The following is a 16,511-nucleotide window of genomic DNA, read 5'->3' as shown; positions in this document are numbered from 1 at the left end:
ACAGTTACTAGAAGACAAGTTAAGCTAAATAAGATAGAATTTATCTGTTATGTTTTTCAATTAGAGCCCAAAAATGTTGAGGAATCATTAGGAGATAAATCTTAGGCTACCACACTAGATGAGAAGTTAAATTAGTTTATTAGAAATGATATGTGATACTTAGTTCCTTACATAAAGATCAAAATGTAGGGAACCCCGAACCCCGAATCATTAACCTATTTCTCTATAATTTTATGAAGAATTTACATGATAAGATAATATGTTTTTAATTACTCTTAGCTTTTATGATTATGATAATGTCTCTAGTATTAATGAGCTTAATGTTTGCAAGTTAACACTTTTGTGTATTTCTATGCTTTGGAGAATTTATCATTGAGTTGCCAAGTGCTTCAAGGCTATAACTTTGTAAAAGTAAAAAAAAAATAATAAAATAAATAAAATCATGTTTCAAGTGCTCAAGTAGGCTTTCTAGTGTTAGAACATGGTTTGGTTCCATGAAGGAGCAAACAACAATCACTTTGAGACAAACACTCTTTTAGTGGTATCTAGCACACAAGTGTTGGGTGCATTTGTTCTAGTATTCATTCAAGCGCCCACACATGCAACTATTCAAATCTCAATTACTCAGGCCTTTTCAATTCATTTTATTGTTCTTATTATTCTCTATTTAGGTGGTTTCACACATACATTGCAATTCTCTTGGTGAGATTAGTTATTTTGTCATTATATTCTCATACTTGGATACATTTGCAATATCTAACCAACTTGGTATCATTGGTTTCTAGTTGGATTTGGGAAAAGATTCCCAATTCTATTTTCTTAAGTATAGCAACTAAACATTTCCCTCATTTTCTCAAATTACCCACAACTTTTTAAGAATATACCATTATCACTACAATGATTGATCATACTAGTGTTATCCATAATGGAAGGAGCATTTTCCTATTTATATAATAAATCATAACATAGACCACACAAATTAAGAGAATTTGTATCTACACAAAAAAAATAAAAATAAAAATAAAAATTTATACTGGATCTTTTCATTGAAACAACAATACTCATCCTTCATTATTTATGATTGAGAAACCAATCTTATGATAAATATATTAAGGAACAAAAATAAAAGACCCATTTATATTTTAAAGAGAAAGAGAAAGATAAACTTTAAAATAGACCCAAAATATACCGTCCCACACTTCTCAAATCCAAGTTTTGGAAAAATAAGAAAACATAAAAGTTTCAAAGTTTGAAGCCTAATATCTAAATTACTAACCTTAGGATTGAGGATTGAATGGTTGCTTGCATGCATGTTCTCTTTTACATGCCCTCCAAAGGCGAGCCTTGACAACTAAGACTACCAATAAAACTTCATTTGGTAATGATTTTATGAAATATTTATAACTTTTTTAATATTTAAAAAAAATTATCAAATGAATTATTTTCAAGCATACTACAAAGTGTTGATAACCTTTCTAATATTTAAAAAATTTTATGCATAAAAAAAATTAGAAACACTCCCTACTATCACTATTAAACAAGCTATAAGAGCAAAGCCCGATACCAAATACCAAAAGTAGTATTAAATCCTTTTTTATTTAGTTTTGTACGAAATCACTAACTTATTTTTCTTTAAAAAGTTGTAATATAAACACTACGGAAAAGTACTTTCACCAAAAGTACTCCCAAGTTCCAAGTAGAGCACAAACTTCAACTAGGATAAGGGCATACATAACCAGGTTTTAATCTGGTTATCCACACTGATCCTGAATGACAAGCCCTGGGGTTTCGTACTTTCATTGACCTGAATAAGATTGAACTGTCAATTGCCAGCCTATGGCACAATAAAAAAGGTGAAAGGATCTTAAAGCTTATCATATAGACAAAGCAATAGCAAGACATGAACAAATTTTTGGTACAGCTAACCTACTTGAAAACAGAGACTACACATAGCTGCAACAACAGTTATCTGAAACTTTCTCTCTCTAAGCATCAACCCAACCAAAAATCCCCAATGGGTTGAGAAAACCTTTTTGCCCAGGAGAACCCAATGTATTGTATTCTATTTACTCTCTGTCGATAATCGCCCGCGTGGAAGCTACATGGGAAGCATTTCTAGCAGCCTGCTCGGATGCAGTCACAAGGCCCTGTAACATTCTCAATATCTCAGTTGTGTCTTCTAAGTAGTACTTAGCTTTGCTGGGTTTCCTACCAACAGTGCAAGCAAACACTTCAGCAACTGGGGAGAGAGAAGGAAGCCCCTTTGCCCTTATTATCACTTCAAACATGTCCTCATCTGATCGATCATCTCCAATACATAGCACAAAATCTGGAAGCATCCCCTTCTGCCGCATTGTTACAAGGAGACGTTCCGCTACAAGACCCTTGTTGACACCCTGTTTTTTTCAAAAAAACATAAAAAGATTAGGTATCACAAGGAAATAGAATTTTGTTGCTTGCTTCTTCATGTATCAAGAGAGAAGGAATGTTGCAAATGATTACAACCAAGTGGAGAATCAGAGAGAATAAGTGGAGAGGCAATCCAGGATGCAGAGAAAGAAACAAGTTTACGGCTATGAATGTATGCATGCACCACGAAAAAGTTATGAGCATTCCTTTCAGAGTTAAATCATTGTCTCCAAGTATCCAATATCATCACATAACATGATTGTTGCAATGGTTAGTTGGCAAACATCACACTCCACCTTTAAACCCTTGTTCCCCACTCAAATAATTCATATGCAAGCTATACCTCACACGTTCATGCTTGCACAGTTGCACCAACTAAAGTTCACTGTGAGAGTTTCAACTATAAATCATTACAAGCAAGAAATATCATGGAGATTGCTATTTGTACACCATGCAAAGCTTTGCTCAAGTTTGATAACCGATTTTACCTATTACTTCACGCCTAATTAAGGATATAAAAGTCATTTAGAGAAGGAACAATTTCCATTCACACTTTCTTCTCTTGAAGTTGGTACAAGTCATTGCTTCCAAGTCACCAACACAAATATGAAGCACATGCACCCCTCTAGTATCATATAAATCTCGAAAACTATTTTAAAAATTGGATTGGAGAACATGCACAACATATTCACATCAACAAGAATTCCACATATGCCCAAAATGATAGCAATAAAACTATGCTTCCATTTGGGTGATGCTAGGTTTCTCTTGGCCACTAAGTGGAAAGAAACGCCACTTAGTCAAAGACCCTGGCCTTCCTGAATATTCTAAAGAGGCAAGCAGAAGGTGATTATTCTACTATTATCACATGGGTTCTTATAATCTTTCAGGTTCTTGGAGGATCATCTACAAGATAAGAGAGATCTAAAGTCACTCCTCCAGAATGGAAGATGAGCTTTAATTCAAGAGACCCTAGTCAAGAGGCAGATTTCCTCGCCAGTGTTGCTACTATTGTGAGTTCAAATGGCCTAAACTCTTCCTCAAGATCATAATTCATATTTCTTCTTCACCTTTTCAGAGTCCGTACCTTGACAAATGATTCACCACCCTTCAGCCAAATTTACTTAACATAATAAATGACAAACAAACTATAATCTCTTCGGTTTATAATTCAAACATAGAAGCAGAAGTTAATATACAGAAAAACAAAAAAAAAACAAAAAACAAAAAAAACCATAAAAATCTTTGATAACTTTATATTTACAACGATCCCTTATTGAACAGAAAATGGATTCTTAACTTCCAAGTACCTCTCAATATCGAGTTTTATACTTGATATAGAACAATTAAGAAGGTGACACTAAATTCCATCCTAATTTAGATAATCAATCCAACTATATCGCAAGCAAAAACATTACAATGAAAATAATGGTAGCCCCACAAAATTTACCCACAAAAAGAGATTATTTATGGCATATAGACATCCCACACATTTGTGGAAAGAATATAGAGACCAATTTTTTCTTTTTCTTTTTTATATGCATGGACTGATGAAACTAAATTTTATAAATTGAAAGGACAAGAACACGATTAAAAATTGTATGTTCTGAAGATTCAGAGACAAGGGAAAGGACAGGAGGAGACAAGAGAGGAGAAAGCACAAATAAAATAGCCAAAACTGGGATTCCATCCTGTTAGCCCAAGACTAAGAGAATGCTTGTTAGCCATCCAATCAACTCCTAAAGAATCTCTTTTGGTGATCCTAGTCTGATTCAATAACTCTGAGCCCATAGGCAAGGCTACACATACATCCACACTGGATTGCTCATTCAGATGTGACATCCTAACTAAGATGAGCATCCCAGTGAGTCCTAATCCTGTGATTTCCAACTAGAGTGTGTCCAATGAGTCCCTTGTAGTAATTCTACTTAGTCCAACAATTCCGAGCCCCTATGTAAGGCTTGCAGCACAAGTATTATTGGATCCAAAAGGATGCACTTCAGAGCCTTTACCATATAGGAGATTCTCTTTGAACTTTATTATTATTAGTAGTAGCAGCAGCAGCAGTATTCGAAAGTATGGAAAGTAACACAAAAGCACAAGGGACCCCATGGCCAAGGTATGCCAACTTGTTAGATACATGATTCACCAGTCAATAAATAGGTATGACTGAATTGCCTTGACTAGACTCCATTAGATCCATGGAAGATTGACCCTTTGCCACTGCAGAAGATCAAGAGCCTACTTTGACACAATAAGAAGCAAAATATCCCTAGCATCTGAGATATGAGGCTAGTGGTTTTATAAAGTAAGTATTGAAGCAACAAATATGCACCACTTGTGCAAGCAGTACCAGAGAATATAAACAGATTGTACAACCTATTAAAAGACTCACCAGGGCAAATCCTATTCTCTGATCAAATCAGAGAAGTGAATTAGATTTGAAAAAGTCCAGAAAAGAAATTGTAAAAAATTGATTTAGATCATACTCTAAAGAATCTTATCTTTCTCCCCATAAAGTTCAGTTCCGCTACAATTTTGATAGGTAAGCAGTAACCATGAATTGAAAAGAGAAGCACCAAAAAGCACCCAAAGTACACCCATAATGATAAGATTCTATACCCATAATGATTAATTAGAAAGTTTGTAAAATTTAGAACATTTGAGGAAACTAGCAACAAACATGGAGGTTTAGACCATTCTTTTTATATCTGCAACTGAACACCTTGGCACCGAATGGATTGATGTTAGACAGGAAGCAGAAAGCTACTAACCTGAGGTTTAACTTCTACAATATGTTGACCACTCTTGACAGAAACTGGCTCATTGGCAAGAACACTTTCCAGGTGATCTAGAAGCTCTTTAGCCTGGCAAGAGCCAAAATCTGGATCTGCGTATTGATAATTCCAAACAAGTGCACTTTCTTTGGTCTCTATGGTAGAACCATCAGTTGTTTCAGTGTATAATTTCATAACTGGCTCTGCAATCTGTTTCCAATCAAAGTCTGTCACAGGCAAGCAAGTTTCCCACTCCGCATCATGACTTAGCCTGAAAAGAATAACGGTAAACTTGGTATTATTACAATGATGAAAATAACACATATATTATGGGTTGTTTTGATATATTTGTGTTTTCATGATTTTGATCATAGTGACTGCAGCTGAGTATTGGAGTTGCAAGATATTGACAGTGAAGTTAATGTTGAATTAGTCTCAACTGACGTAGACATTAAACTACTTTTTTCTTTGCAAAAGAAAAACTGCAAACAGAGCAAAGGAAATAAAAAATAGCTCCCAAAGACTAATGATTTTTCTGTGAAAGTTGAAAAAAAAATAGGCTTTGTTTCATCCCTTCAGAGTTATGGGGCTCATGCCAACTCATTCCAACTTTAGGTTTAGCCTTTCTCTTCAATAAGTTCATCTCATAAAAACTGTGAAAATAGCAACATGCCCAAACAATAGTTCATGCATATGCCCATTGCATCATCATCCTACAAAACCAAACCATAACAAGCAGATTTGTAGGCTTTAGGCAGTGCATACCATTGAGGATTTCCAACAATCAAAGGTCAGCACAACTCTCTCAGGAGCTTTACTGTGAACCAAGCCTCTTTCAACTTAAAAGCTCATGAAGAAAATCTCAGCTTCAAAGCTACGGCAGCAATTTGGGCATGTTGGCTCCTGTTGGAAGCCAACACAACCCCTAGTACCATGTCCTCAAATTGGAAGCTTTTAACCCAAGGTCAGGTTAAGCGAATTTGGTGAAAACCTAACTCTTTTGTAAATTTGTAGGTTTTGCAATTATTATTACCTCAGTTGCATTTACAATTAATCAAGCATAATTAAAAACCATGCTTTACAAAATGATGCATTTATAAATGGAAGCAAAAATATGTGCAAGACAATATAAAAACTTACAATAAATATGGAATGAAATAATTACAATTTTATATAATGAAAACAACTTACATCAATTTGAATTAAGGCTTCCTTGCATGTTTATAATTGTTAAAATGATTCATCCATCTTCCACTTTATCTATTTTTTTTTTTTAACCAAGAAACCTTCCATGACTGAGCCATTCGGACTTGAAGTCAGCACCGGGTAATCCAGGGCATCAGAACAGTGGTAGGAATCGAACGTTGGACCATAAACCTCAACCACACATCTTAGCACTCACCCTAACCAACTGGGCACCCTGACAGGCTTTATCTACTTTGTGTTTTTAGTCATGTATTGGTTGTGACAAAAGTAAGCAAACAAAGATGGTTAATTGTTAGAAACTTCAACTGTGATAGGAAATTTCTCAAGTTTCTGCATTGTTTCTGAAAAAATAGACTATTAATTTCCTATGTTTAAAATAATAGCATATGCATGTGTTAGGTCAAGCCTAGGTGCAGAGACCTCAATCTAACATTAGGTCCAGCTGGGATCAACCAACCTTGCAATTTTTAGGTTGGGTTGGATTCATTGCTGCCATACTCAAGGTACAGTCACTTGGAAACCTAAAGTGTTCATCTAGGTTTTACGTCAAACATTTTCAGTGGCATCCAAAAGATCACATCATACCTTAATACTTTCGAGAATTGAGTTCTAGTCAGTGTTTGGATATCATGGAAATTGAATTGGTCAATTTTCCTACACATAACATTTGGACACAAATACTGATGTCCAGGCATGGAGACACAACAATGATTGTCAGAATACATTAGAAACAAGATCAATTTTTTGAAAATTTTAAATGGTACCAGAACAATTAATAGATAAACAAGGTAAAACCCTTGAATTTAAATGCTATCAATATCAAAATGGACTATTTCAAATCCTACCTAGGGCACCATCTGATTCACTTTTATGACTTTTTCCATGGACCATATGGAGCTCAGGTCAGCTCCATATATTTACAGGCCTGACTACTAGCAACCTAAGTCTTAGAAAACAAACCTGCAGGAGATTAAATTACTTGTAGATATTCTTAACTGTAATCCATACCCAAGAGCGATTGCATTTTTAGCAACTGATGTTTAAAAAGCAGAAAGAAAGTTCAACGGGAGCCAAAAAGGTGAATTTACCTCAAAAAATAACCATGCTCAGCTGCAATCCCAAGCTTCTCACAAGAAGAAAACCCTTCAGTAAGAGTCTTCTTGTCCTTCCCACTAACAACGAAGACAACATTCTTGGGATCACCACACAAGTTATTCAAGATCCCTATAGCCTCTGTATTAGGAATTGTACTGATTGAACTCTGCAGCATCATGGTACCATCACAATCCAAAAGAATTGCCCGATTCTTGGTCCTCTTATAAGCTGAAACAATATGCTCAACTGAAAGCTTCCTGAAATTCGGGTCCAAAGCAATTACCCGGAACCCTAAACCAAAACCAATACCCCAGCACCTCCTCCTCACATGATCCCTACAGGCCCTTTCAAGATCCTGCAAAAAACTATGTGCCCAATAAGCAACATCATGTGTACTCACATACCTATAATGCTTCTCATGTCGCATCTGTTTCTCTGGCTCAGGGACAATTAAGGCAGACTCCATAGCTTCAGCTACAGCATCAATGTTCCATGGGTTGACTCGAATTGCCCCGCTTAGTGATGGAGAACACCCAATGAACTCAGAAACCACCAGCATGCTCTTTTTGGGTGTTGATGGATTTAGTCCCAGGGTCTCATCAAGCTTTTCATTTCCTTGACGGCATATAATATATTCATAAGGTATAAGGTTCATTCCATCCCTCACTGCTGTAACGAGACAGCACTCTGCAGTTACATAATAAGCAATCCGCTCATAGAACTGAAGGGGTGTATCAATTAAAACCACTGGATGATATCCTGGACGTCCAAATGTCTCATTAATTCTCCTTACTGTCGCATGGGTTTCAGATTGAACCTCCTGTACATCCTTTCCTCGGCCTCTGGCAGGGTTTGCAATTTGAACCAACACAACCTTGCCCCTCTTGTCAGGATGTTGTGTAAGCAATTGTTCCATTGCCAAAAGCTTCAAACTGATCCCTTTGAAGATGTCCATGTCATCAACCCCAAGCAAAACAGTCTGACCCCTAAACTGGTCCCGTAACTCTGCAACTCGAGAGTCAGTCTCTGGAAGATTCAGCACAGACCGAAGTTGTCCCATATGAATTCCAACAGGAAGAATCTTAATGCTAACGGTTCGACCATAATACTCAAGCCCTATGTAGCCTCGCTTAGATTGATAAGCAAGGCCAAGCATTCTACTACAACAAGAGAGGAAGTGCCTGGCATAATCAAAAGTATGAAAGCCAATTAGGTCAGAATTCAGAAGTGCTCTTAGAAGCTCATCTCTTACAGGAAGTGTCCGGTATATCTCTGATGATGGGAACGGACTGTGCAGGAAGAACCCAAGCTTCACCCTATTAAACCTCTTCCTCAAAAATGTTGGCAAAACCATCAAATGGTAATCATGAACCCACACAAAATCTTCATCAGGGGTAATCACTTCCATTACTTTATCTGCAAATATTTTGTTCACCGAGACATAAGCTTGCCAGAGGACCTATCAAACCTACCACCAAGGTCTGGGGAGAGAGGAAGCATGTAATGAAACAAAGGCCACAATTGCTGTTTACAGAACCCATGATAGAATTTACTAAATAACTCAGGAGGGATGAAGGCAGGGACACATTTGAAGGTTTCAAGCAAGGTTTGAGCAACATCATCTTGTTCACTTGGGTCAATTTGTTCTCTAAGACAACCAACATAGAGTACTTCTACGTCTTCTCCAAGCCCATCTTTGAGCTGTAAGAGAAGGGAGTCCTCATCCCAGCTGAAACACCACTCTCCACTGCCATCTGAGCTGCGATGAGCCCTGAGTGGAAGCTGGTTTCCCACAATTATCATCCGATCCTGAGATACAGATGAAGGAGCATCAGAGGTCACACTATTGGAGGTCTCATCATCAAGCTCAGACAATACTCCAGCAACAGTTGCCACTCGAGATATCTTCTTCCCTCCTCGGCCAAATGTGGGGGAATCCCCAGACACGAGATCCAAGAGATTAGAATAGGACCTTGAGACCATGGTGGAAGAAGGATAAGAACTTTTGGTCTACTGAAAATAGCAGGAGGACTATTTTGATTCCTCTTTCATCCAACAATCAAAATAAAATTCTGCAAGAAAAAAAAAATCTCCATGAGAAGATAGAATCAGAATATAGAAAGCAAAAACTCCTGAAATCACAGTATAAAACAAAAACACACAAATCCTTCATTACCAATTGGTCTTCTAGTAAATATAGTGTACAAGAATTCATCAAAAACCAAGACAATTTTCTTAGATTCTTATGATTATTAAGAATTCTGAAAATCCAATCTAGCATATGATACTTTAATGCAAGAAACTTAAGTCTTTCTAAGCCCCTCATACAATATTTGTTCCGTATCAACAGACCTCCAAGTCTCCAAATATGCAACAATTGAAACGAAATCAAGAACCCATATATGAAAATAAAGATAAAAAAATAAAATAAAATAAAAAAACTACCCCAGAATGCCTTGAGCAAATCCCAGAAAAATCTAAGCAAATTGAAGAATATGTAAACATTCAGGAAGTACCCAGATCCAAAAATAAGAAAATTACCCGACACTCCAATCAATACCCAATACTAAAATGAATTCTCTACGCTAGAAAACCCAGAAAAATCTAAACTAACCGACAAATAACATTGACATTTAATGGCTACCCAGAGGCTAAATCTGGCCTAATAGAATGCAAAAACAAAAATCAAATGAAAGGATTACCTCCAGACTCAAATTAACACCAAACCCAGAAAATTCAACAACACTGAAAAGGGATTCTCCACACTGCAAAACCCATTAAAACAGCTCAAGAAAAGAAAAGAAAAATGCACAGCCGAACCCTCTCTATTCACAAAATATCTGAGAGGTGCAGAGAATCAACTCATAAAGTGAAGGGAACATGCAACGAACCCAGAACATGGGCAACAAGACGAATGGGCAAGTGTGAAAAAAGTGGCAGAAAGTGGCATGCAACATGGAAGAAAAGAAAAAGAAAAAAAACCCATCAAAGTTACAAGCTTTATAGGCACTGATGAAGCAGAAGAAGAAGAAGCAGAAGCAGTAGTCTAGCAGCATAGCAGCCTACCTCCAAAAAGTAACAAGGGAGAGAGAGAGAGAGAGACTGAAAGAGAGAGTTTAGATTTTTGATATGTAGAAACGGGAGAAACAATAGATTCTTCTTCTTCTCTCTCTCCCACCTGAGAATTTATACAATGGGACATCCACATACCCCTTTTTTTCCAGTTTTTCATTTCCAATTTTTCTTTTTTAACTTTTTTTTTTTTTTCAATTTTGTTGACATCCGACAAGAAAAGGGGTAGTCTTTTTACAAAGCATTTGATTCTCTCTCTCTCGCTCTCTCTGTCTCTCAGTGCTTGTGATGACGGGAGGAACAAACAACAGTTCTCTCCAATTTCTCTCTCTTCCTAACCATGGTTAATTTTTTTATTTTCTTAGTATCCAAGGGTTATTTTTCTTTTGATTATTCCTATGTGTCTACCTAACTCTATTTGAGGACTGTCGCTCCATTTTCGCCTCCAGCGCGTGGATTCACGGACCAATCACATGACATTCTTGGCCTTTCGGTTACCGTCACTTTCTTGATCAAACTAGTAAAAACAATTTTATTTTTTAAAACAGTAAAGAAAGTTGCACCAATTTTGGTCAACAGCATGACATGTCATCTTTCCTTTGCTAATTCAAGAAATAAAATTTTAAAAATAGAAAATTTGTCCATTTCCGCCGGAGGAATTTTTTATTCTTAAAAACCAAAAAAAAAAAATGTTTCAAAGAATATTTTTTAAATATTTCCACCTATTTTTTTATTATTTGTAATATTTATTTTTAAATTAAAATAAAAGATTTTTTGGAATAGAGATTCTTTGTCACTTCATTTCATTTCTCCCTTTACATTTTGTTTAAAAACTAGTCAAATTTATAAGAAAAATTATAATTTACAAATAAATTTGCTCTTAAAATGTTTTAAAAATGGCACTTAAATTAAACAAATTCTTTAATTTGATTTATAAAATTTTAACTCTTACTTAAAGTACATTTGTTATGGATATTTTTTTAAAGCAATTTAAGTTTCTCATGTTTTGAATAAAAATATTTTCATTAAAAATATTTTTAATAAAGGCGATTCAATATTTAAATATAAATAAAGATAGTATTTATATGGTTAATTTCATTCATATTTTTAAAAGTTTAGAGGTTTTAGTTAAATATATTTACTTTTCGTAGTTTAAAATTTCTTTAAATACCATTTTTATTATTTTTATTTAAAATTAATAACTACCATATTTTAAAAGTATTTAAAAAAATTTACTTGAAAGTTATTAATTCAAAATTGTTTCGTGAAAAAGAACGAACGACCTCTTTTACGATTTTATGGAGAGTTTGTAATTAAAAGTAAAATTAATATTAGTTTTTAATAAGTCGAAAGCAAAATATTGAATTTTGAATATTCCATAGTAAAGTGTAAAAGGCATTAAAAGATCGAAAGGGTTAAATGTATCTAACCCAAGTGCTACAAATAAAAACACTCGATAGGACAAGAAATGACTCCAAATTGGAGAGGAGAAAGGGCGATGATAAAAAGAACTAAAGAAATGTCTCCAAATTGGTATCTGACGTATGAAATATGTGTTTTTGGTATGTGACGTCTGAAATATGGGATTTTGGCGGTGCGTGTAATTTTGATGAATTTGTATTATTAAAATTTGGGGAAGTGGGTTTGGTGTGTAGAAAAGGAGTGTGGTGAGCACGTTAAAGTGGGAGCATTGGCAGCACTCTATGATGGTATTGGGGATGTCAACATTTTCAAATTCCTAATCATAATACTCCAAGCCTGTCTCCAGCCCTCCTTTCGAATTATTAATTGTCTTTGTTTCCTCACCTCTTTAAAACTTAGTAACTTAATGGGAAACGCTTTTAATATTTAAAAAATTTTATCATCCAAATATTAAAAATATTTTTTAAAATCACTCTCAAACATATCATCAGATTAGATTATAGCACATTTACAAATATTTTAATTTAAAATACTTTTAGTAGAAGCGATTTATAATAGGTGTTTTTAAGAAAATCATTTATTATGTATTTCTTTATAAAACGCTATAAGTAAATTCTTAAATTTTTTTAAAAAATATTTTTTTAAAACTAAAAGTATTTTTTAAAATCACTACTAAATAAACTTTTAATTTATGTACGAGGTTTAAGTTCTTATGTAGCATTTTTAGAAAACATTTTTAATTTAAAAATTTTTTTTGAAAAAAAATATTAGGTATCTGATAAAAAATAGAAAACATTTTAAAAAAAAATTTTAAATCATTATAAAATTGAACAATCACTTTTACTATTTTATAAAGAAAATTCTTTTAAAAATATTATCAAATGCATTCTTAATATAAATATATCAAGCCATTATTAACTTCAAATTTTATCGATTAACATCTATAAACATATTTCATATGTAAAATTTATATTTTAAAAAATAAAATTTATCTTTTTATAGAATTATTAAAACCATATGTATAAAATATTTTTATTTAAAATTTCTCTAAATATAGATTTTATAAACATAATAAATTTATTAAAAATATTAATTAATGAAATTCGAAATTAACTATTGTAAGGTATATTTACACTAAATATATGTCCTTTTGGATTTTTCTTTTCTTTCCTTCTCTTTTGTTTTTACACGGCCATGCTCTCTCATGCCAGCTAAAGTTCAACCTACTTTCCCCTCCTAGTCCCCACCCTCAATTCATCTTGGTCCTACTAAGGAACATTGGCATACACTAAATATTATTAATGTCTATCTTAAAATAAATAGATATAGTTAATTTCATTCCTTTTTCCTTAGATTCTAACTAAAAATACATTATCTTAAAATCTCATCAAATATTTCCATTATTTTAAGTGAGAGTGGAGGTAGATGAAAATAACAAATAAAAAATATAAATGTATTTGATGAAATTTCAAATAAAAAAGAATTAAATGTATTAGCCACAACTTAATTTTAAAAAAAAATTAAAAATTGAAATATATATATATAATTCACTATCTTAAATTTTTAAATTTTAAAAAAAATTATTTTTACAAATATAAGGTAAATATATACCTTTTGTATAAGAGTTTCTTTATATATATATATATATATATGGAATTGATAACTATTTTCTCATTTTAAAAAATAAAAAAGTGATTTTATTATTACCTTATCTCTTCATTATTTAATTAATCACCGATTTTAGATTTTATTTATAATTATTTTGTTGTCTAAGTATTATTATTATTAACCCGTTTAGTATTTATTTTAGTGAAAGTATTTTTATTGAAAGTATTTTCTTTTGCAACACTTTTGTGAAAAATGTTTTTCGAGAATGTGGAAAAGTGATTATAATAATGTTTTTGATAATATATTGTATAAGTATAAAATATTTTAAATAATAGTAAATTATTAAAAAAGAAAATATTATAATAAATTGAAAACTTTTATTACAAAAATGTATATATATATTTATATTGTAAAAAAAACGTAAAAAAAGAATTTTATGAAAGGGAACTGAAAAGGGGAAGAGGAGAGTGAGAAGGAAGTGGATAGTGAAAGAGAAATGGTTTTTCTTATAAAAACACCTCTCCAATGCTTTTCTAAAAAAACACTTCAAGTTTTTTTCTAAATTTTCAAAATTAATATTGTCAAACACTTTTTTTTTTTTTTTTTACCTTAAAAACATTTTTATAAAGCATTGCCTATTTCCTATTCATTAATGTGCTTTTACGAGGGGAAAAAAAAAAGGATTCTATTATGATTTACATGTTGACGTAATTATCCCCATTCTTTATAATGTTTTCATTACCAACACAAAACAAACACACTGACGGATATAACGAGTTAAACCAAATTTAGCTTAATTAATTACTTTGTTTTTTCAAAATTTAAAATTTTATTGGATTAATTTAATTTAAAACCAAAACTTTTGATTCAATTTACTGATTATCAACATTTAACCCTAACTCAATTTAACTAAATTGTACCAACTCCTAATTTGGATTATTGATTAACTAATAAAAATTAAAAATACGTTCTTATGGATTTGTTAATGTAAAACCAATTATTACTCGATCCGATTAACTTTTTTTACTCCGTTGTTACACGAACCTACAAAAAGGAGTAACCTAATGGTTGTTTCGGGCACGTCTCTTTGATGGCTAAGTTAACTTCAAGAATTCAATAAAGTTTTAATATAAATTAGCATACCTACCTTTGTTTCCGGTCATAATGTCTTTTTATAGTGACGAATCTTGTAACGTTATTCGAACATTTATGAATGATATTTATTAATGCTTTAATACACATTAACGCTTAATCGTCGATTACTTGATCATTAAAAATGATAGATGATTGAGGCTATATGGTGATTACTTGTCTTAAATAGCGCATAATGGTTGCATTTATATCCTGATAGTCCAAAGGACAATTAAGGTGTTTGATCGAGTTTTACATCGGACGGACGACACAGTCTGAGGAAGCCAAAGGGCTGGTAGGGCCCACATTTTAATTTCTTTTCTGAGTTTTCTCTACCTAACATGAATTCTCTTCATTTCTCACATTCTACAACGCATCTTTAAAGAGAGTTAAAACAAACCCTTGTGTATGATTGGCATGGAGTCTTATAAGGGTAGTTGACTCTCACGGTCTCCGTCTCACCTCACTGTTCAACGTCAGTCGGACCACACGCTTGCCGGCTTGTCGTGGCCTCTTTGACGGTGCCATCTACCCATGAACCGTTGCAGTTTGGAGTACCGAAACTGCCCTTAACTTTCTCACAAAATGTCCAAAATCCCATGTGAAAGTTGGCCCTCACCCCAATCGATATCGCAATCATTCAGGGCAAGGGTGGCCCCACGGGCCATTTTTGTTGCATTCGATTTGGTAACCACTCCCCATGCTATATTTTAAATTATGATAGTTAAAAAATTTATTTTCAAATGTAGGGTATTTTTAATAATATTAATAGAAAATTATTTTTTTAAAAGGATAACTTTGGTTTAAATATTAAAAAAATATTTTTTAAAAAAGATAACTTCAAATTTTAATATTTAAATTGAAACTATTTTTTCAAAAAACAATTTCCTATTTGATTTCTTTCCATTATTTTAAATTTGAAAATATTTTTTACATTGTCATATTTTTAAAAAGTACTATGATTTTTTTCAAAGTCCCATAATCTATGTGCTTAAACTTCACCTACACTTTCCCTTTGGTTTTTAAAATATTCTTTTTTTATCAAAAAAATTCAACAAATAATTTATTGCCTTAATTTGGATTGATTTTTTTTTTTTTTAGTTTTTTTTTCTCTCTCTCTTTTATTTTTTATTTTTAAAAAATTGTTAAATAAAATAAAAAAAAATAAAAGAAAAAAGAAAAGGTAATAGAAGAAGAGAAAACGAAGAGAAAAAAATGCTTCTAAATGCCTTTTTCATTAACCCTAAATATTTTTTTAGGAGAAAAACACCAAATACATCATAGATTATCATCACTAATTGTGTTTATAGTCATCCACACCTTTCCATATTTACATCTCTTAATATCTCCTCCTCATAATAGCATGATTTTACTCTTCACTTTTGTTGCTTGAGAGAATTTTAGTGTAAAGTATTATAATGTCGTATCTTAACTTCTTCAATGTAATAGCTATTGATACTTTTGTTAATAGATCAATTAGATTATCATTTAACTATATATGTTGAATAATAGTTTCATCACTCTTTCTTAAAGCTCATGAACATAAAAAAACTTGAAATAAATATGTTTAGTTTTATTAGCTTTAATATATCCCTTCCTTAATTTGTACGATGAATAAAATATTATTTTCATATAATATTATTGGTTTGTCTAGGGTTTAACCCACATCCATGAATTCAAAGATAAAGTGCATACTATCTTTGGTGATTTGAAATGGTGTTAATCATTATTTTTTGTAGTGATTGTCATGTTGCTATGGTACTATCACATAGAAATACATATCATGCTTGA

The 16,511-nt window shown here is 32.7% G+C and overlaps 1 protein-coding gene across 1 annotated transcript; it reads right to left on the bottom strand.

The window, feature by feature from the left end:
* Nucleotides 1-1,767: 1,767 nt before the first annotated feature.
* LOC117932598 (alpha,alpha-trehalose-phosphate synthase [UDP-forming] 5) lies at nucleotides 1,768-10,716 on the bottom strand. The gene is given in 5 exon segments (XM_034853875.1): nucleotides 1,768-2,396; nucleotides 5,184-5,457; nucleotides 7,481-8,942; nucleotides 8,945-9,559; nucleotides 10,554-10,716. Coding segments are annotated over 4 exon segments (2,592 nt in total). The 5' UTR covers nucleotides 9,471-9,559; nucleotides 10,554-10,716; the 3' UTR covers nucleotides 1,768-2,066.
* Nucleotides 10,717-16,511: the final 5,795 nt, after the last annotated feature.

Source organism: Vitis riparia, chromosome 2 (assembly GCF_004353265.1).
Source record: "Vitis riparia cultivar Riparia Gloire de Montpellier isolate 1030 chromosome 2, EGFV_Vit.rip_1.0, whole genome shotgun sequence".
Classification (NCBI taxonomy): domain Eukaryota; kingdom Viridiplantae; phylum Streptophyta; class Magnoliopsida; order Vitales; family Vitaceae; genus Vitis; species Vitis riparia.
Note: the sequence above shows the minus strand (reverse complement) of the source record. Positions and strands in the feature narration are given on the sequence as shown.